General features: G+C 39.3%; 1 protein-coding gene across 1 annotated transcript in view; it reads right to left on the reverse strand.

The window, feature by feature from the left end:
- Window positions 1–23,071, reverse strand: part of olf413 (DBH like monooxygenase olf413) — a 214,656-nt gene that overhangs the window by 95,639 nt on the left and 95,946 nt on the right. Inside the window, exon 2 of the mRNA XM_085484762.1 lies at window positions 10,710–10,992. Within this exon, the coding sequence (XP_085340888.1) occupies window positions 10,710–10,964 (255 nt within the window). The 5' untranslated portion in view covers window positions 10,965–10,992. The remainder of the gene's footprint in view (window positions 1–10,709; window positions 10,993–23,071) is intronic.

The raw sequence follows: 23,071 nt of genomic DNA on the forward strand, positions 1-23,071 counted from the left end.
CTGACGGTATTTAAAGTGCCTCGCATCGACAAGTGCACCGGCATCGGGGGTTTCCTTCGATTATCGACGAGGGAGAGAGCAGTTGCCTCTGCCGTCTCTCGCATACGGCCTCCGTAGAGAATTTCCGCTTTCTCACGGGGTTCCTTCACGCGCGCGTTTTCGCGTTACGCGATATTCGCCACACACGTGAAGTCCCGTAACGGAAGATATATACCGTAATAATTATTAGAAACGGAGATCCTCGCACGAAGATTATTGCATCGGGAGGGATCTCGAAACCGGTAAAATTGTGTGTATGTTTTGTTTCTGGATATATTATTATTCCGTGTAAAAAAAATCATCGTCCCTGTCATTATCTCATTTCTCTTCGAGACGCCAGGAGAATTATATGTACAGAGCCGATCGTCTGAGACGATCGCGAAATTTAGCATGCACGACGAAAAATCAATCAAATGGAACTTGTGCGGATATAGTGTGGTGTAACACGAGGTAAATCAAATCGCGAAATAAAGTGACGACGACGACGACGACGACGGAACACGAATGCGAAGTGGATTATTGCTGACGCGCGATTATCGGCAAAAAATCGCTTTCTTGCAGTATATAGTTATATCCCTCACGTTACGTCGCGGCGTAGAAAGGCATACATTAAAGACCGGTTGTGGGCTCTTCTAGTCAATTTATATGGCGGTTAAGCTCATCATGGTGAACCAATTACAATGTAGTATTCGCATTCGGAACACGCACTATGATCGCTCCACCGGTGGTTAAGTGCGCCGGGAGATGAGCTCGGAATTGCATATTGAGTATATATTCGTGTAGCACTTTTTCCTCCAAACTTGAATAGCTGGATGGCTGGATTAATTAAAATAGATCGTATATAAACGATAAATAATGATTGCCCGTACATCGAGAGACATCGCGGATGCGCTTTAAAAAGGATGTTTTCTTCCGTTTCTCATAAATCTTTATGATCTCTGCTGCTTTTAATCTTGGAAAATAAATAGAAAAAGTCGAATGTATTTGTGTTTTATGTCCTGCAATCGACTCGATCCTTTTTTTGTGTTAACATAAAATATTAAATGTACCATCTAAGTAAGTATATTAATACATTTGTGACAAATAAATGTAGAAGAGAAAAAAATAGTTATTAAATTTGCAAGTTAATTTGGAAACAGACAGACATTTTCTCAAATGTATCCACCGAGTGGATGACACAAGCTGAAGGGTAAGCGACCGCGTTAAATATTAAAGGGCGGTCGCCTCTTAATTTATCGCGCCGGCTATAAAAAGGACACTCCGACGCGAATAGAGCCGAAAGACAAAGCCGGTGTATCGGTAATTGGCTTAGCCGCAACACGATCGATGAATCGCACCGTCGTCGTCGTCGTCGTACGGAACCAATAGAAGTTGAACCCAATTTGGCGAATCTCGGTAACTTTCCCTCGCAACCCCGCGTTTCGGGAAATCCCCGTTTCTCGCTCGCGGGAACTTATTCCCCGTTGCGTCTAATTCCGACTAATTGCGAATTAATGGCAACGGCCGCCGCCTCGAAAGTAAAATATCGTTACGCCGATAGTCTTGATTCGCTCCCGCCATTTAGCTAACCGCCTGTCAATTGTCCGGAATCATCTCTGCAATCTAAACTTTATCCCTTATTCTCTCTCTCTCTCTCTTGGAGCAAGCAAACTTTTGCAACTGTGGAAAATGATCTTTATATCCCTGACACTCAAAGTATTTTAATTAAGCTCGCACTCAAAGCAACGAATAATTCGAAAATACGCGTGTATATCGGAATTCTCGCGAAACTTCGCGAAAGCGTATTTTATATTTGCATTCGCCGTCAACCGTTCGTCGATTTATCGGTATCGTTTCCGGCGCTTCGTCTCGCTTTAAATTGCGAAAGCGACAATCAATTACAGTAGTTACGTATCTCCGACGTGCGGGACCGTCGCGTCGGATCGCTCTCTCCGGTTTGGCATAATCGCTCGGCATAGCCGGCGTTATTTATCGATAGATCGTATTTTACGGCTCAATAACCGCGCGCTACACACCCCGTGTTACACACGACCGCGAATTTGCATGCGTATCGGATCGCTTGTCACGGACATATCAGCCCCCGATAACGGGAGCGGCATATTTGACGCGGGAGTTCGCGATTTTCGCGCGCAACGCGACGCGACGCCTCTCGCGATATTAATCTCCCTAACGAATCGATCTTCTTCCTCCCACCTCGGTTTAATTATTATTTTATGCGGGCATCGCAATATGGATTTGACTCGCCTCGGATGTATGCTCCTCTGTAAAATAATTGCGATAATTGAGCTAAATTATGTATAGCCGGTATTATTTGCCGGCGCATTGGATTATGATTGGTCGATAATGCGCGAGTATATACTCGCGGGTAAATTTTTAATCGTGTTTCGCCGATCGCGCATACCGGGCCCTTTCGTCCGGATAATTTTGTATCAAATACGCATGAAATAAAGTCCTCTCGCGCGCATATAAATATTTCAGCTATTTTGTAAACGGGAAAATAATGTTGTTTCGAAATGACAATAATCAACGAAACTCGTCAACGTCGCGAAATGGGTAACAATATATAAAATAAGTGTGTTATTGTTTTATTACTACGCGTCATGGGGATATAATATTATTTTGTAACACCAATTAATTTTCCTTAAAATAAAGATCGATTTCTCAATTAATGCTTGCGAAAATTGTTGATAGAATAAATTGTTTCTCGTGTGTAAGTCACAATAATAACGATCGAATATTATCGTAGGACGCTTTGTAGATTATTTGTCGAGCTTTATCTTTTTTCTTTGCGCACATATGCAATCCATTAGTCGCGAAGGCACTAAAGAAGGTATAATTCTCTAAGTGAATTTAAAAAAGGAGTTGAAAACATCTGGTAGAGATGACGTCGATATAAAATTGCCATCTGCTATTCCTGAAGGAAATCGCGAAACAGTGTTTCCGATGCATTTGCATTAGTTTTTTTTTAGTCGAAAAAACAATCATTCAAAGCTCAATCGAGATTATCTGTTTTCATGCACAATAACAGCACATCTAACATTTGACGTTTTTAGATGTGTATCGTTGACGGAACAACATTAACAAAACTAAATAAAACGAGAATCATATAAAAACAACCAACGTTAGACGAAGTCGTTAAGCTAAAAGCTAACAATGTCTGAAAAAAATAAGCCATTTGCGATCAATGCGAGTTATATATTTACAGCCACTCCTTCGAGAGCACTGACACTTTCAAAATTGGAAACACGTATTTAACCTCGCTAAAAAAAGATTATTCAATATCCATCACGCTTGCGAAAATGTGAAAAGATTACCGATCGATCAATGGCTAAAAAATTAATTACTTTCTATCTCCAGAAGAAGATGATTAAAGGCAAGTTTTTATTATGGATTATTTAAACTTTGTTCTTACGTCTGTCTTTTAAAAATAACACGTCCGACACGGAAAAATCGATTGACCGCGAAGAAGAAAAAGAGTATCTCCTTAAAAAATCCTCGCCTCCTTCTTGAAGAAGAGATAATAATACCAGTAGTTCCTCTAAGACAGAACGCTCGTTCATGCTCTGCGTACGAGAATTTTGACAGTATCGATCCGCCGATCGCAACGAGGCTTAATCTACCGAGAAAGTAGCTCTCTAGTCATTCGACTGATCAAGATGTGCGTTAACTGCCGATTTATCACCTGCAAACGCAGTTCCAACCAACATCCTTCGGCTCGTTCCTTTTCTTTAAGATCTGAATACATACATGAATGATCGATGATATACAATATTTATTAATTGTCGCGGTTAAAAAATTGAAACAATATATTAATCGTCTTTTGAAAAAATTAAAAAAAAGATTATATACAATTATATGATATAAAATATCGTATATAATTAATTTATCTCTCCTTCACTCTCTTTCTCTGTCTTCTCAGAATAGACAATTGTCGCATTTAATCCCTTCAATTGTCCGCTGGCTTATGTTAACCGCGCTGTACAGTGGCTATAGCGTCGCTATAGATATCATAACTATACACCGTCTTTGTAGGTAAGGTATAATAGGAGATATTATTTCTCTGATTAGATACAATCATTACGTGATGATCATCCGCTATTAAGATTCCAAATAAAGCACTAACATTACTTGGAAATATCGACTTGTACCACTAGCTGCACGATGAAGATACGATTGAACAATTTGAGATAATCAATATATGTTATTTTATGGAGAAACGCATGCACCTCTCATCAAAGAATCTTAATAGCGGTTGGGAGACTCATATCTCCTTCGTATATGATATAGCTACAGTGTCACGAGGAGTGCGCAATATGAATCAGCATAATGGAAGAGGTTTTTGTCTAACAAAATAAAGAAACGTATGTATGAGCTGGCATGCGCGTGTACGAGTAATCGACACGTTGAGCAATCTCTCGGCAATGTTACATCCAACAAAAGGAGAATACAGGAGAAATATCTAGAGGGAGAAAGACGAACTCCGGACGTTGTTCCGGGATTCCTTCCGGCCATACGAAACGCGAGGCGAACTCCAGAGTTTATTCCGAGTGCCGTTACACCTAGGTTCTGACCCGGTAAGTACCGGCGCGAGAACGCGAGGATGGAATCAACTTGGCCGGAGGCTCATCGTCGGGACGGCGATCCTCAGCCGCCGCAATTTCGCGCACTCGCTCTGCCAGGGATTTCTATTGCAACTCTCTCTCTCTCTCTCTCTGCAAAGCGGGAAGGGCTCAAACAGTGCCGCGACAGCACTCGCGAGTATGAACGCGCGCACACAGGCACACATGGACGTACCCGCATGCATATACATGTACATCGCGTATGCACGTGACTGCGTTTACGCTGAATCCTATTTGCCTCGGCTAAAATCGCATCGGGGGGAATCCCGTGGCAGGAGTGCCTTGGGAATAGCCTCCGCGCGCGCAATAGCTTCCACCCCGCTGCGTTTTCTCCCTCTCTTCCCATCTCTACCTCTCAATTCCATCCTGCCTCTTCCATGGCTCTCCGCAACGGTGCATCACCGTATGCAGATGCATCGTTAGCATTTTTACGCAAGGACGTCGCGCCGGCGGGCTTTTATCATTTCCTCGTTTTTTCCCCTGTCTCCAACCAACCCCCTGTCGCGTGCGCCAGTGAAAGGTGATTTAACCCCTTCGCGCGTCCCCGGTGACTCTATATATACGCGGATAATAATATTTTGTTGCGAAGACTCGGAAGGTTTCGCCGCCTTTGGAGTTGCGAGAAATTTGTCAAACCTGTTTTGTCTGCCGGTTGTATAATCGTGAAGAAGAAGAAAATTGCAAATACGAGTAACTTAATGGAAATTGTGAAAGGTTTAGGCTTTGGTTGTAAAGTTTGTTAGCGGAATTATGATCTAAACCGCGGTAGTTCTGCGAGCACCGATTTTTTCACATAGTTATGACATATGGAGAGAGAGAGAGATGTGCGCTTTGGATTTGTTTTCTATAGTTGTGATCTAGAAAAGGAGTAACTAACTAGAATTTATTCTCACAGCAGATATCCCTTATAAAGAGTGTTTAACAAGTATTGCGACGATATAGATGCGATCTACAAAGTTGATAACTGCAACTGCACATTGACCAAGTATAACTCGCGTTTAATATCTAAGAAGACACGTGTCCGACTTTACCCGCATCAATTATTCGTAGATTACGTCGTACAAAACTATATATACGCGAGCATTTATCCTCTTTCGCTACAAAAGTACAGAGTACAAACGCAAAGTTTCGCGCAGCAGTTATTTTAATAAGATATCGCGCTCTCTTCGAGACAATGCAAAATATTAAAAGGTCTCACCCTCCTGGCCTGGGGTAAATTGAGCGCGAAAAGTTCGTGCGATAACGTGCGGCATTTCGCGGAAGAGAACAGCGGAAGAATGCGTTAATCCGTCGCTCCCTCTAACTCTCTCTCTCTCGTCGTCTCATCAGGCCGCGTTATTAAAATAGCGAAAGAGCTGCGACGAGATACAAATCGACGATAAAAGACCACCCCGCGAATGACGGAAGGAGGAAATTTGCGCGCGCGCGCAAAAATATTTTAATAAAGCCATATCCGCGAATATTATTGCGCGTCGTCATCCTCGACAGGCCGCAAAACGATACGCGAGGAACGTAACGAATTAAACATCTCGCCGGCAATTGGATGCAATTATTTGGCCTCGTTGAAAATGCAATCTACCGGGGGCATTAACGAGGGATTATGCGAAAGCGAGCGAGCGAGCGAGCGCGCGTGCAAAACGCCGAATGCGCAATTCGCGCACTTTATTTCGCCCTCGTGCTCGCACGCACTTACGCAGATACATACACGCACGGTTAATCCCGCGAGTCTTCTATGATTTAGCGATATCTCCCTGTTGCCGACTTTATTAATTCAACCAGTTATTTGCCATATTCTCCTATCCCTCTCTTCATTCTTCCCCGTGTCCTCTCTCTCTCTCTTTCTCTCTCTCTCTCTCTCTGTCCCTCTCGTCCGTTATTCCGGTTACGAGCACGAATTTCACGAGTAGCGGTATTACCGGCCGCATCATTTATTCAGCAAACAGCCAGACGCTGGACGCGCATCGTCGAGGTCTGCGGCGAGATTCGCCATGCAAAATAATCGAGTCGAATAAGACCTGCGTTCATTCGAGATGAGATCTCGACTGCGTCTGATCGAACTGTTTTTCCTTATATATATTTTTTTACAATCACAATATAGAAAATAAAAAAATGATTCTCTTACAGGGAAGAAAAAAGCAACAACGAGCATTCGTCTAGAAAAATTTCTCGGCAAACTATAATAGAATCCGTTTGTTTTTACACCCGCGTGTAATGCATATGATATACGCAATCAGAGCGACTTTGCTCGTTACACGCCAGTCCACCACGTGGACAAACACTCGAGAATGCATATCGGATTCCAGCGGGACGTCGTTCCCCATCGCCCACGCGAGTGCATGATGAATTAAAGTCGCGTATCGACCGGAGGGACGAGCTGCTGCTGCTGCTGGACAGAGAGTGAGAAATCGAGCAGAGCAACAGTCGTCCGGATGCTCGCGGCTAGTCTGGTTCTAAGATTACGATCATAACGAAAAAGCTCTTCTCGCTCCCATTGGAGAGATGCCCTCTTCTGCTTCTTTCGCCTCTCTCTTTTTCTTCCGATTCGAGACTCGTCCGCCTTCTCTATCGGCTGCTCTCCACGACTCTTTCACGACGTATGAGAACGTCCGGCGACGCGGCTGCATCGCATAGAGAGTATTGCGCGGCATGCATTATGGAACATGAGCGAGCAACGACTCTGCCGGAAAAATTGCGGACACGCGAGAGACGGACGCGATCTGCAAAACGACTACTTCTCTCTCTCTCTCTCTCTTCATCCATCCATTCCATTTACGGCGAAGCAGTGTTTCCCAATTTATTATATATACGACGGAATCCTTTGGAACGTCATAGAGCCCGTAATTACGCGACATCGAGGAAAGAAACCCGAGTATTTCTCTATTTTCCTGTTTTCTGCCTCTTGCGCGTATATTCCGCTTTATCGATTCATACATCGAATCACGTATTAGATGTCGGTTGTGGAAAAACGATACCAGAGTATATTTTTACAATTTTGACAGTTCGCTAAATGTACATTTTAATTAACACCGTGATATTATATTGAGATTTTTTTGATGTTTTAAAATTGGATTTTTAAAAATTTTTTATCACCTACTTTTTTATCTTGACCAGACGGTTTATTTTTATAAGAAAAAAATTGCATTGCAATAATTAATCAAGACTGAATATATAAAATCTTGAATAAGCGAATAAGAAGAAAAGCTATTTTCCTCGTTTTCGTTCCATGAAGGATTCCAGAATAGCCTGGATCGCATCATTTGGGAAACACTGACATAGAGACATGTACGAACCAATCTACGCATTATCAGCCTGACCACTTTCGGTCAATCCTCGCGGTACTCGTCGTGGAAGATTGCTTTTCTATATCCCATCTTCCCGGTTACGACTGCTTTCCACTTTACAAGAAACGAGAGAGAAATCTCTATAATGTAGATGCGGCAAACTCGACACCGTCCAATCGCAATCGCATAAACATAAGCAATTCGTTTTCGCTGAAAATGAGACTTCCTATTTTAACAATGAGATCAGATGAGAACGAGTTATACTTTTTTTTTTTATCGTATTATTATAAATCTCGTAGATGACAAAATATTTCATATACGTAAAATATCGTATGAAAATTAAATTTGCATATTATAAAATTTATATTAAATATTAATTACGCCCATATTTAATTAGCCAAATATTTTTTTATAATAATCATAATAATGACTCATAATATTTTATAAATTAAATATAAAATATAATGAAATTTATATATTTCAAAGTTTACATACTAGTCATATAATTATAATTACATATACATACCTTTCCCATTAGCAACATATTTTATAATCAGGGGAATGTTTAACCGATAATAAAACAGAAAATAAAACGGCATCTCATAACATATATCATAATATATTATCAAAATAATAGTATGAGAGAAAACATCAACTTACTTCTTTTATATTTTTGCTTGAATAACTTCCCTTCGGTCTTTAGAAAAATCTATGCGATATACCGTATTATATAATCTCGCTATGAAAATTCATAACACGATGGCATTGTGCGGCTGGCGCGCCGAAATAAAAATGGACAGAGGAAGCACATTCTCGCGAGGTGTTCCTTTGACGTCCTAATATGCGACGAAAAGCTCGGCGCAAAGTAGCAGCCGGCTGATAAATCTATGCGGGATAACTGGAGAATAATGGGCGAAGCGAAATGAATGTTTCGCGTCTCGTGGTCGGTAAAAATGCGGTAAAAAGCTTGCGATACGACGAACGGGCGCCCTTCCCTTTTCTCGTTGATTCAGTTCGCTCGCTTCGCGAAAGAGATACGGCGAAAGGAAAAAAAAAAAGAAAAAAGAAACGGGATAAAAAAAAAGACAGAAAAAGATGAAGAAGAACCGACGTACCCGCCATGTTGTAAAGAACCGGGCCAGAAACTGTCAACGGCCACGTAACGCGCTGATGAAAGGGTGGATAGCGTGTAATCCCTTTCGCGTCCGGTCCCCGAAGAGGGTCTGCGGCGTTCCCGGATGCGCGACTAACGATGTTTTAAATTTAAAAACGCCCGAGAATAATCCGCGTGGCTCCGCCACGAAAATTCCCGCGGAAATCGCGCAAATTAGATTACGACGCCTCTTTCTCTCTCTTTAACCGTGTCGCGTCAATCTCTCTCTCTACTCTCTCTCCCTCACCGAATGACGTCTTGCTATTCAAAGAGCCACCCCCAACGCATACACACGGTATTAAGTCGAACTATTATGCTGGTGTTGGATTTAACCGCGGTGCGGACAGTTTATGATATATCCGAGGGAAGTTTGCGGATTTTGCAGGCGCGAAATTAAATAGCGAAGTTACGTGATCATTAACGCGAAACATAACATTCCTTTTACGATGACGCAATCGTAGAGCTTATATAGTATATGAACTTATCTCGGGCAGAGAAACTCACGTCATACAATAATTAAAAAATAATGAACACCGTTTTATCTCAAAAGGCTAGATTAAAGATTAAATATATGGAGTAATATATTCACCTTTCTTTTACGAGAAAAAAAGAGACACACATGGACACAATGTAATTAGCTGCAGGTAGTACGAATGGCGAGCGCATTTATTTTATAGTCGCGCAGAAATTCTTGGTCGCGATGAGGATGGGGCGGCATCAGGATAATGAGCAAGTTACGGGAACCGTATTTTCGCGGAAAAATTACGTAAGGCAATCGCCTCCGCGGGCGATCAAGTCCTCGATGTTCACCGAGTGTCGTGCAAAATGAGGAGAACGCATAATGACAGGCTGCCGGCTTTAGTGGGCATGATTGATAACTATCCGATGCGCCGATCGAAACGGGAGAGCCATTACTTATCTCCCGAATGACTACCATTAAGCGCGTTCCATCGCCGATGCTGGCGTGCCAGGGCGGACTTTACAATATTCAAAGAGGGGAACTCCACTCGATCAGTAGCACGGAAATAATTATTCTCGATTACTCTCGCCCCCTCCGGGTACTTTGCGTACACAAGCGGAACGCTGGCTGATGCGGTTGATTTAAATATCAGTGAGCTTTAATGCAAATACTTTACACGCTAACTATTTCCATTTGTACCTCTCACTCTCTTTCTCTGTATGGAATGCGTTCGATATAATCAGAATCAACAGAGATATGTATCAACGTTTCCTTGTCAAACGTGATAAATGAAACTTTGACATTATTTAAGAAATGAGAAATGGCAAAAGTTAACATTTGTCAGAGAAAGCTTATCTTTATTTTTAGATTTAAAAAAAAAAACTTTTCAGGCGCTGCGACTTTTACACAATCGTCGTTACAAAAACGTCGAAGAATAATGATTACTATCTTCTCTCGAGCGCAATTCTATACGGATCATAAACGTTATACTTGCTCATAATTACAACCTGCGAGAGAGATTCGTGCGTATCTGTATTATATTTTAACGCGGTCGGAGACAAAATGAACGAAAGGAAGGTTCACTGTCGACCGCAGAGAGGAAACCAGATATTACTCGATGTTCTGTAAAAAAAAAAAAAAAAAAAAAAGACACTCACCTGAAGGTGGACCTGGCCGTTGTTATCGACCCAACCGATGACCATGTCAGCCCCGACGCGACCGTCGTCCTTCGTGAAACCGAGTCCGACGTAACCGAGGGTCTTCACTTGGATCTCGAATGTGACGTCCCTCTCGCCGGGCGTCCATAGCACCAAGAAATTGTTGTCCAGAACAGCGCTGTGCTTCCATTCGACTGAGACGACACCGCTGATGAGAAGGTGGAGAAGAAGGAGTGAACCGACCGCAGTCTTCATCTTTCCGCGTGGTACCGCTTCAAAACATCTGAAACAGGAGCGACGCATACCTGAGGCGACTGTCTTATTTGCTGAGGTAATTTATGCTACTTAGAGATGTAATCCGCCTAATGGATTAGGGCAGGAGAAATAATGTTTGTTCGTATAATGTATCTTGCATTACGAGATAAGATACTCTCTGAGCTTCTGCAAATTCGTAGAAATTAAACGAGAACTTATGCGAGCGTTATATAAAAGGGGATGAAATATTTTAATTTATTCTTCGACAAAGAGAGAGAAAAATAATTATCGGACGTTTAAAATTTTTTGCGTCAACAATAAAAATGTTTAATAAATATCTTCTACAGTAAATATTCTTTCGTAACATCGGACTCTTTGAAAATGGAGCGCAATAATATAATGCCAAATGAAGGAAAAACAATATCTACGACGCGCGGTGCAGTTGGTTGCATTTTCAAAGGCAACAAAACCGTTGAATTTTCAGACGCGCTCGAGCAATATTGAACATGCTATACCCCGGTATTTTCTTCCGATATGGTCGACGGTCGCGTATGTGTTTTGTGTCACTATTGTTGTCCATTATTGGCGGAACGAGTGGTTTCGAAGCTATCCACTGTGTTTAAAGCGCAAATGATGGTACAGGTGTGCATACGTGTACGGCTTCCTCTACATCGCCTCTCGCAACTTGCGCATTAATATTTTACCATCCTCATCCGATATATACCCTTGAGATGACATTTGTATAACAACTCAAATATACAGGATTAAATAACACAAATTTCGTAAATTTATGAAAAACTTTTATATAAGCGAAGAGTATTAAAAGTACATGTATACTAAATGCAACAAATAAATAATAAATATTTCAAGTTTAGATTCGTTTCGCCCGTCAACAGAGCGTAAGCTTATATTTATAGCACGGAAACGTATCTGTTGAGTAAACTCGATCGCCATCATTTTTCTAAACAGCAATACTCATCAATAACGATCAACGTCACGGTTAATTTATCCTCCCGCCTCGCGGTGCATTTTCAAGAATTCGAACGAGGCGAGAGCTTTAATAGATCGACATTCGAAGACATTATCGGTACTGGCCTCTTTATCGGCGATAGCGCGCTTTATTTCCATCGGGCATTACGAATAAGGCGCGAGGTGACTTCGAGAAGAGGAAAGGAAGGGAAGAAATTAAGTTTCCGGCAGGATAAATCCGCAAACAAAGAGAAATCGTCGTTTCATCGCGCACGTGTCTCGAGAAAAGAGAGAGAGAGAGAAAAAAAAAAAGATGGGCCGGATTGAGGTCGGCGGGATAACCAGCCGCGCTACCGTTTATTTTGCATTTTCAGCAATCAGGCACGTCCCGCGAGAGAAGAAAAAAAAGAGTCAATTTGTACTTGCGGAGTAAGCGCTTCGCGCGCCGAGCACGACCGAGTTAAGGACGAGATTGCCGCTGGAGCGGAGAGGCAGCAACTGCGAGTAACTCTCCTCGAGATCGCAGGTGCGGCTAAAATAAACGCGCACGCCGAGAATTTTTTTCCGACGAAATTTATTCGATTGAAAATATCGGATACGCGCTATTCGGACGTTTCAATAAATTGGCAAAAATGGGAAATATCGGTGCGCGCAGTTTGCGCGAATGGCCAGGATGCAGTGTGTGTGTGTGTGTGTGTGTGTGTCCCCGTGTTCGACGACTATAGTATCCCTACTTCAGAATTGTTGAAACATATTTTAATGACGATATTCGAAACGTATCGAATTCCTTGATAAACTTCGAATCGGAAAATGGGAGAAGAAACTCGGCGAAAATTTTCAAGCGTTTCCTATTATCGTTGACTGAACAAGTTGGATGCACATTTTACGTCAACGTAAATAATGTCGAATATTCTTACATGGATTATAATTAAATATCGACGATTCTGTCACAGTTGAATTTAATACTTATAAGAATATCTCACATTATTTTAATATGACAATAATATGCATTTCATAATGCGCTCATAATTCTTACAAAAAATTATCAAAATTATCGTATAAAAAAATAGAATTGGTACTGTTCTACAAAAAAAAAAAAAAAAAAGAAGAAGAAATTCGAAATCCACTTTTCCGTCGCGAATGTTCTATCAATATTTGTTGCGCAGCTTTGTAATTTGTTCGGCACAGCCACTTTTTCGGTGATTTTTCGCGTCGAGAGCAGAGACGAGCGAGCTAGCAGCGAGCGAAAACGCGCTTCAGCGAGATCATAGATCAACCGAAGTGCGGTGACGGAAATACGAAATGCCGATCGCGTGCACCTGCGTGTCGCACGTGTGTGCTGCCTGGGGGAGAGTGAAGCTTTAGTCACCGGAGCAGAGAGGGATCGACCGCGGATCTGCAAACGATCGTTTCAATTAACGGCGACAATGACGCAACGCGCATCGCCGCAAATAGTAAGTCAATCCGGCGTGTATACGCGCGGAAATCATCGACGAGTTCGGCACCAAACATCGACCGTGCCGATTTAATCTCTCGCGAACGCGCGGTCCGAGCTTCATGTTTGTCGTGGCGAATAGCATTTACGAGTAATTGTACAATGAGATTAACAAGATGCACTTGACGCGAGCGAATCTGCGCGCTTTAAACAATTTAATTGTCCGATAATAACATAATGTATTTTTTTTTTTTTTTTTTTTATTCCGGATGATTAATATAATATCGCGACATTTAATATCGTATATAATAAACTTGTAATATATATCTTGAATAATTATTTTTCTTGAAAAGCAAATCTATCGATAAATATTATTCGCGTGGATTGAAATTTTAATTTACATAAAATGTGAGAGACTTAAAAATTAATAATAATGAGAACAAAATGCTATTCATCATCCTTATAATCTTTAAAGAACCATGTGAGATACGGCGTTCAGATTAAGGAGAATCGTGTGATGTAACAGAGGTCAAGATAGGGGGCAATGTCGACAGCTTGATTTACGGTACCGGTAATTGCAAAATTAAAACCGATCGATTCAATCAAGCAATAACGGGATATGCAATGCGCGCATCACAGGAGAGAGAGAGAGAGAGAGAGCGCGACGTTATACGCGGAAATAATTGAACGCGTCGTACTTGCATACAAAGGAGAGAAGCGCCGGCTAATCCCGCCGATTAACAAAACCGATGTATCGGCAATTGGATGCGTAACACAGGCATAAACGCGAATTCCAACTAACCGACATGAATTAAACATATGATCGAACCGTTATTGTAATGCGCTAATTTTAAAGGCGAATTACAACAGGGTAGGTACAAATTGATATTAACCATTTTGTCGGAAATTACGTTCATCATTTTCGAGAAGAAAAATCTTGACGAAAAAGATTGATATGCAGCTTCTACCAAAGATTCAAAAGCCAATTGTTTCATTGTCCGGTGAAAGAAAGAACTATCCTAATTTTTTAACAGATATTTAGCATTCTTAAATTGTATATTTTTATAATGGAAATCGCATAATTATATATTATTATACACATTAAATAATTGTTTTTTTACTTAAAATCTTTTATGTAATTATATTTACTCGGGTCATAAAATAAAATTTAAATAACAATAATGTGGCTAGAAAATTAAAAATTTAAATATTTTAAAATTGTTTAAAATTATATACGTTTTTTTATATATCACATAAAACGTCACCCCAAACATTTCACTAGCTTAAAAACATAACTAAAACTTATTTTTACTAAAATAACTGAAACTATGTGGCAAAAAATTACCTTCCGGTAAAAGTTCCGCTATTGTTCCGGGAACTGTCAGTTAAAAAAAAAAAAAAAAAGACGCTCCTGCGCAGAGCGGTTTCTCTTTCCGCGGATAACCGTAAATCCACGTCGTATATATGCGCACGGCGCATTGTCACTCTCGCGTAACTTCTCCTCCGTTTAATCCTCTTTGGCTTATCCAATGACTATTCGTCGCCGCCAAACGATCGCCGGCCCGAAAACAATCGGCGCAATTAACAGTAGCAGCGCGTGCAACGCGAGGAAACGTCCCGCCGACGTGATGCATCGGTCGCAGCAGCAGCTGCCGAAATCGCTCGAGCGTAACGAACTCGGAGCGTCGACTCGAATTGAGAGGACACCGAGCGGCGGAGGAGAGATGCATCCGAAAGGATGGCGAACACCAAAACGCAAAGGGGGATGAAGCGGACGGGGGTGAGAATGACGCTCGGGCGCAACCCCGAAGAGGGTGGAGTCGCACACGCGGGTACGGTTTGATTTGCGGCGTGTCGTTCAGTCGATTGCTCTCCAATTGCGCCCAGGCACCAGCGGCATCAACCTGGCACGGTTTTCCCTTATACGGGGTGCGCCGCTAAGATTCGCATCAAACTTGGAAAGTGGAGGTACTGCGATAAATTCGCGCAAGATTGTCCCTAACTTTCTAATCTTGTACGTATTAAACGCACAACTGCATTGCATGAGATCCGGTTAATGTCCGAGCTCGCACTTTTGTGAAATTGAGAAAGAGAGATAAATATTTTTTATTGTATATAAAAAATGATTTTTAAAAGTTGAGCAATATAAATCAATAGCTTTCTCGGAAATAAAATGAAAAAAAAAAATGTGCAAAGAGAATTAATTTTCTCTCGTCGCGTCAAATATTTCGTGGGAATTACAATTCAAATGGAAAATAATCTTTAGAAAATTATTTGTATTTTCTAAATGTTGGGAAAATATATGATGTGAGTTTGATGTTGACTTGCGAAACACCTCGTATATATTTACCGATGCCAGAGCAACGAGATACGATGCCGTGGAGAGCCGCTGTACGAGGATGATAAACCATCCCCTCGGCTGGTGCGAACTTCTCTCCAAGATAAATAAATCGAGAACCGCTCTCGCGAAAACGACGCAAATCGAAATGTTGGTAGCCCGGTAAATCGACGTGTCGCATGTTTGGAGGCGTGAATGGGCGAGTTGGCAAATAATGAGCGTCCGATCAGGTGCGAGGGACCCATTGGGATCAAGGGTCTCACGCGTGTACAAATTCACACATGTATACATACATAGTGCAACATTTTGCGTCTATATCGGTGCGCAAGTATAATAACATCGATCGGTTTCGCTCGCTTCATATTACATTCCTTCGGTCTCTGATCACGAAAATGCAATTATCTAAATTTCCCTATATTATTAATTATCGAATTTCGTGGTTCCTGTTATAATTAAATTAATTTATTTATAATTATTTTTCTTTAAATTCGATTCTTTAGCAAAAACATTAATTGCATCTCTAACGCATGTGTTCATAAATTTCTAAATAAAAATCTATGTGACATATTAACTTTGAATGTAGCTTTGAAAAAGATACTATATAAGATTAACTCTGTGACTCGCTAAAAATTCAAAAAATATATAAAATTGAGAAATTGATATCGGAATATTTCTGCTGTTGCATAAAACATCAGATCATATATTTTACATCTAGTACATACTTTAAGTTTGAAGATGTCTAGATTTAGCAGAATTTTGTTTTTCGCCTTAGCGCGTCGAAGAGCGATTCGCACACATATGTTAAGCCAAATCGTATTCTCTCACAAAATAGATCCAGACATGCGAGACAATCGTCGATTGGTGCGATTCCGTGTCGCGCGTCGTTACCCCGCGTTGATTTACTTGTTTACTGGCGCGCCGGTATATTGATTTATCCGAAAGAAAGCGCATCGCGTCGTTTCCGAAGTCGTCGTTGTATGCAAAAACGGCGGCCGCGATGTATATGCGGCGGCACCGGGGAACAAATAAAGCACGATATCGCCGACAAATGTCAAAAGCAAAACTTGGATTTAGTCGCTCGCGCGCCCCTGTATATGCGTGTATATGTGTTTATGTGTGTGCATGTGGGTGGATGAAGGGGCCGCTTCGCGCGCTCGGAATTTCACATAAATTTTAACGCGCCCGAACCTCTCGCCCAGTCTACTAGTATTGGAAATATCGCCTCGTTCGACGTATTTACGCGATCAATAAGTGTCTTCATACATTGTATCTATACGTATACATATATATATGTATATATATATATCGTCCTGATTCTTGCAAGACAATAAAATGACAATTATTTTTGGCAAATTTATTGCAATAAATAAAGCGAGGTAGTTGTAAGCTCGCTTATTTTTGTCTTTGACAACAACGCGCACTTAAATGCCGGGAAGCATCGATATATACCTGCGAAATTTTATATCGGATGACTGTCGAAGGGCTATTGAATTTTTCAAGCCGCTATCCTAAGCGGCCGACGCAAGGTCGACGAACTAATATCGAGCGCGCATTGCATCCTCGAGTATGCACACGACTGCATCCCATCCATCAGACTGACATCGGACCTCTTCGGGTGTCAAAAGAAAAAAAAATTGAAGGATCGGTATATACAAGCCGACATTGCGGGCACACCGAACGTACCAATTAACGCCCGTAAAATCGTTCGATGTGGTGTGAAGATGTCTGGGACGCGATCCAAATTGCGTTATTATCGCGATCAGGCATCCGGAGAGGTCTGAAATGCGTTTACAGATGATGATCGGGCTGAACGACAAGCGGAGATGGCGGATTAATAGAACGAGCGAGTCATTCGCGCGTGGAAATAACGGATTGACATCTGTGTTAATATCCTAGTGGCTTTTCGTATAATTCTCGTTTTTTTTTCCCCAATCGTTGCGTTTTACACGCGACAAATTATTATCATTCTAAATATGCGAGTCTAGCAAGTTTTTAGCTTCAATTACGATCTGTATTCGCGAAATAATATCTAAATTTTAAAACTTAAAAAGAATATATTGTACTCGACTTTTAAAATATTGCCGACGACATACATATATACACCGTTGCTTCGGGAGAATTGTTTTTCGCGCGCGGAAAGATATATCCGTTTCAAAATTACCAATTCAAATTTCCGCAACGTCAAGCTGACGAGAACATACGTTGTTATAGCAATATATATTCTATTTTTCCTCGGATACACATCTCGGATATATGAGAATGAAGGATTAATTCCTAGGGTGCCATGATACACGCAAGACACACCTCTTTTCTCGTTTCATTAGATTAAAAAAAAATCCGACAATGTCCTTAAATTAAAAAGAAAGAAAGAAAGGAAGAAAGAAAAAATAAGCAGCCTTATCCGATGCGACAGCTATACAAATGAGGGTACGTACGTACGTGACGTTGCATAGGATTGTGCTGGAACTCGGCGCGCCGTTTAATACAACGTGCTCTCGCTAATCGCGACGGTGCATGTGATTCCCGATGACGCGACGCACGGAAGGAGTCACGTGAGCCGGTATATCGCGGGAATGCGCGCGCGATGACGGGAAGAGTCACGTGAGCGATATCGCGGGAGCGCGCGACGAACCGCCGAACGCATTAATGAAATGAGCTTTACCGACCAAACGCACGAAAACCTGCCCGCAAGCGGCATGAGGCGGCAGTTTCTTTTCATATTTAATCGATTTTCAACGTGACCGAAACTTATTAATAAGTCCCTGCTGCACCTGACATATTGAAATGAACGCGCCAACCGAGCTTTCTCTTTATATTTTTATCTTATGACCTCTATTATTCTATAATTTTAATCGAGATTCAATAAAAATTATTTATACGACAAAAATATACGCGTTAATTAAATTACGTAGTTATCAAAATTTGAATTGGAAATTTCAATAATTATATTTTCTGTGTATATGGAGCAATCTTAAATTTTAATACATACTTGCATATATAACTGAGACTATCATGAAAAAGTGAACAGTCAATTAATTTAAATAGCATTAAAGTATTTCGATATAAATATGTACAGAAGAAGCATTTTGATTTCTCCTGTTTATAATTAACTTTGCTTTTTATCTTATATAAATCAGAGAAGAGCAAGAATGGGTCACTGTATCGATTTAAAAAAAGCATTTTTAACATTATCGTTGCTTTTACATTATGCATCAAGATTCATAGCTCTATACATATACGGGAAAAAAGAAAAAGTTAAAAATCAGTAAATTAAAATACAGAACAGATATCATACACACCAATAGAATAATAAGATTGTATAATGCAAAATTTTTACAAAGCCTGGTTTTGATTTTGTAAAAAAAAATCGTATAAAACTACATTATATATTATGTCAATTTTTCCCGATTTTTTCATGTGTATTTTTTATACTACATTTATAAAATAAATTTATAAAATTGAACAAGTTTTCGTAATATGTGCCCTATGTTATTCTACATAAAATATAACATAATGTCCAAAAATAGTATTTCAAATTGCATACTTAAATCTTTTATGTTTTTAAAGAAAATAAGCTGATAAGAAAACAAAAGTTTCGTGGTCAAATACTACATCATCTATAATACACAAGAAATAATCATGTCAATTTTCTAATTAATCATAAATCATTACGGTATGGTAATATCCAGTTAATCGCTATAATTGTTTAAGAGACTAATGAAGCTAAAGCAAATACATTAATGATTCTACATTAATCGATATTAATACGATGTCGATCGTCCTTGCATACAATGAAATAATCTACCTAGCTTATACTAATTGCAAATGAGAATGTATTCCATGTATAATCGTCGCAGTAATTTAGTGGCTTGGTTGATATAATGATTTGTTAATTGCCATTGAACACAATTATATTATTATACATATAACCAACGAGGCATGGCAAACAACGTAAACAATATCAGAAGCTTAACATTCTAAGGTTTTTATATCCATCGATTAATATAAAATCTAATATGTTGCAAATCGTAATTTTTTCCTTTAATATCCAGCAGTAATTGATTTTTTGTTGATCTTTGTATAGAGTACATAACATAAATTGTGCTGCATTATTTTTTAAAATAATACTCTGTTATAAAAGTCAAAGTTCGGTATAATAAGTAAGAAAATATTTTTCTAACTAAAGCTATATAACAATAAATGAAGAAAAATTATTACAATAAATTTTATTATAAAATTTAAAAATGCATTAAGACAAAATCTTTTATTTATTTAATTTGATAATGTGTAAGAAAATTGTAACTTATAATTCTGAGATAAATTAAAATTTTTTTGGATATAATATCAAAATTTTCGATAAGAGAAAATTAAATTTCTATGCTAATATAATTTATTACGTTATAATAAAATTACGATAGCTTACGATTAAAATATCGTTAACACGAAATGTTGTAAGATTTAAGAACGAAATAATTTGACTGTATCTGCGAAGAAAATATGTATCATTTTACGATTATTGTGACAAGTTAGTGTGCTGTCGTTGCAAAACATTGTGTCGCTAATGGTGACCAAACACGTAACGTTATCGAGCGAAAAGTGTGATGAAAAAAGCAGCTGGCAGACGATTATATCATCGTGAAATATTTTAGTCGCATTGAGATATATATAAACACATCGACGGTATATCAAATAAAAATGTTAAAAATGTCGCGCGTTTGTATTCATTAACCGAGATTTAATCACCGCCTTTCTGATTTAATTCTCGCTTAATGTGTTAAAATATCGATTTTATTCAATGTATACTTGATGTATATTTGATCAAGTAATTTTTCTATTATTGTGAGTCTATTTTCTCGTTTGCAATTAGGAACCTTCGTTAACTTATATTAGGATACAAAATCATATTTAATTTATCAGTGATCATTCCGTAAAATTTTAATATGTCTTTGTATATTTTTCATATCGTTACATTCAATATTAAAAAAATCACATTCAATATTAAAAAAAAAAAAAAATATTAATAGAAATCTTTTGAGAAAAAAATATACTTATTCTCTTGGTTCATTTGTAATATTTATTTCTAATAAATTTTGTAATCTTTTTTCGTATAAATTTTTCTCTTTTCTTGACCACTTATATATCCGCCAATTCAATGGATGTTTGTTTTGGCGAAAACACAGAAATAATAAACGACCAAGACCTTTCTCATATGGTTCGTGCTATTTGCGGTTTCACATTTTAAAAATGTCCATACCGAACAAGTTGGCGAAATCGTGATATTCATAATGCACTAATTGTAAGTGTAAAGTTTGTATCGAAGCCGCGCGAGGCGAACGACTCCGTGAGAGCAGTGCGCGGAAAGATAAACTTCCAAAAGTTAAAAGTAACTTTGAGAAAGAAAGGGAGATGGAACGTGGAAGGAAAACTGGGAACAAAAAAAGGAATATACCGCTTACAGGAGGAAGAGAGAAATTTATCGTATCTGGATGGAGACTCATTTAGAATGAATAAAAATATAATGAAGAAATTAGATATAGAAAGAAACATGATTATTAAACAGATTATCAGAAAAATTCATGAGTACATTAACTAAATAATATATAACTATACTATAATTTCTTGTTCATGATTAGTGATTTGCAATATTAATGTAAATTTACTGTGAAGCTTTAAATTTACTTTAAATAAAAGACAAAAATTAATAAAATATAATCATATAATTTTTTAATATCATGTGTTAGAATATTTAGTTTCTATATAAGTAATTCAATTGCAATTATATTAACTATCTTTAGCGATTATCGCAATTTATACAAGTGTGCTTTAAAAAATATTACAAGAACTCTTGTCATTTTTTCACTTATCCAATCAATATAATAAGGCATCACACATTCTACTTGTCATTCCATAAATCGCTTGTCACTATATTAAAAAGCAAATCGAAATTACTAAGAAAAATGCACGATCGTTCAAGTGCCCTTTGTCACGCTTATTCGCGATAAAGACGTTAATTATGACACTTAGCCAATTAGCTCCCAGAAAAATGACGAGAGAATCTCGATCTCGGTGATGCCGATTAACGCGAGCTTGTCAAAAGTATGGCGAGAGAGAGAGAAGACCTTCGTGATTCACTTCCTTCTTCCTCGCGCGTTCTCGACTTTCCCACAATTCGCTTCGCGTCCGCTCGGAGGATTTAATTACATTTCTATGGACCCAGGGCAAATGAGGGAATAATGAGCGAGGAGTCTTCAGGCCTCGAGAAGCCTCGACTCGGGTCTTGCAGACACGCTTGGTATTCATAATTGGTTATTTAGCTCGCAGAAGACCGTAAAGGTAATCTAACTTCTTTTAACCCACGTAAAGAGAAGAAAAGAAGATGAAAGGAAGGAGAGACGAAGACAGATTTCCATTTATATATTAGCGCTCCGGACAAGCCGCCTTTACACTACCGGTCATAATTATCTATATTTATGAATCAGTCGACAGCTAGGAAAACATAAATATCTATTGTAATTCTTCTAGTATAACTAAAGACTCACGTTCGTTGCTGTAAACTAACGAGTTATTAAGCGGCCGTTACGCGTCGAATGATTATTCAAATGTTCTTCGAGAATTCCCGAAAGCATTCGCAGTCACGTCGAAAAACAACAATCCCCGATGGATTTGGTTTTTCCAATCAATAAATAGAGATTCGTTGCTGAAAGCGGATTTAACAATACGCAGAGCCGTAGAATGAAGCTGATAGATCCAGGTCAAAAATGTATAAGGCGGAGGATAACGTGCGCGCTCGCGCATGCGAGAATGGCGTCATCTTTGGAATGCATAATACATCGAAGGAGGGACACAGCGTGGCGGCAATGGAAGGATAATATATAGCCATCGTAACGTCTTTCGCTATAAATATATTATGAGATAAGTCTCCAAACACGTTAGCCCTTTAAAGTGAGGTCGCGAAAGCACTACACCTAGGACCAATGGAATAGTCGATGATGACGATACTACCGGCTGATGCTGATGTGGATGGAACTTCAACAAATATTTCTCCCCTTTCTCTCTGGTGAAACATCTTACGAGTTGAACTTTGCACGATGATTCGATCCATTCGTGCTTTATGCGATATAGTGAAATCACAAAATGCTACTTTTTCGAGACGATTTTGCAAAGTAATATCATATTTTTTTTTAACAGATTTGTACACGGAAAAAAAATTAGCTACCATAGCTAAATTTTAGCTGTCCATATATTACACATAAAATTTAGTTCATGCTTGAATTTTAGCTATGACAACTAATATTTTTTAGCTATAACATTCTCTGTTAAACTATGGCTAAAAAATATTAGTTACCATAGCTAAAATTTAGGCAC

This window comes from Nylanderia fulva, unplaced genomic scaffold, assembly GCF_048542155.1.
Source record: "Nylanderia fulva isolate GAGA-0341 unplaced genomic scaffold, ASM4854215v1 Scaffold31, whole genome shotgun sequence".
In the NCBI taxonomy this organism is placed as follows: Eukaryota; Metazoa; Arthropoda; class Insecta; order Hymenoptera; family Formicidae; genus Nylanderia; species Nylanderia fulva.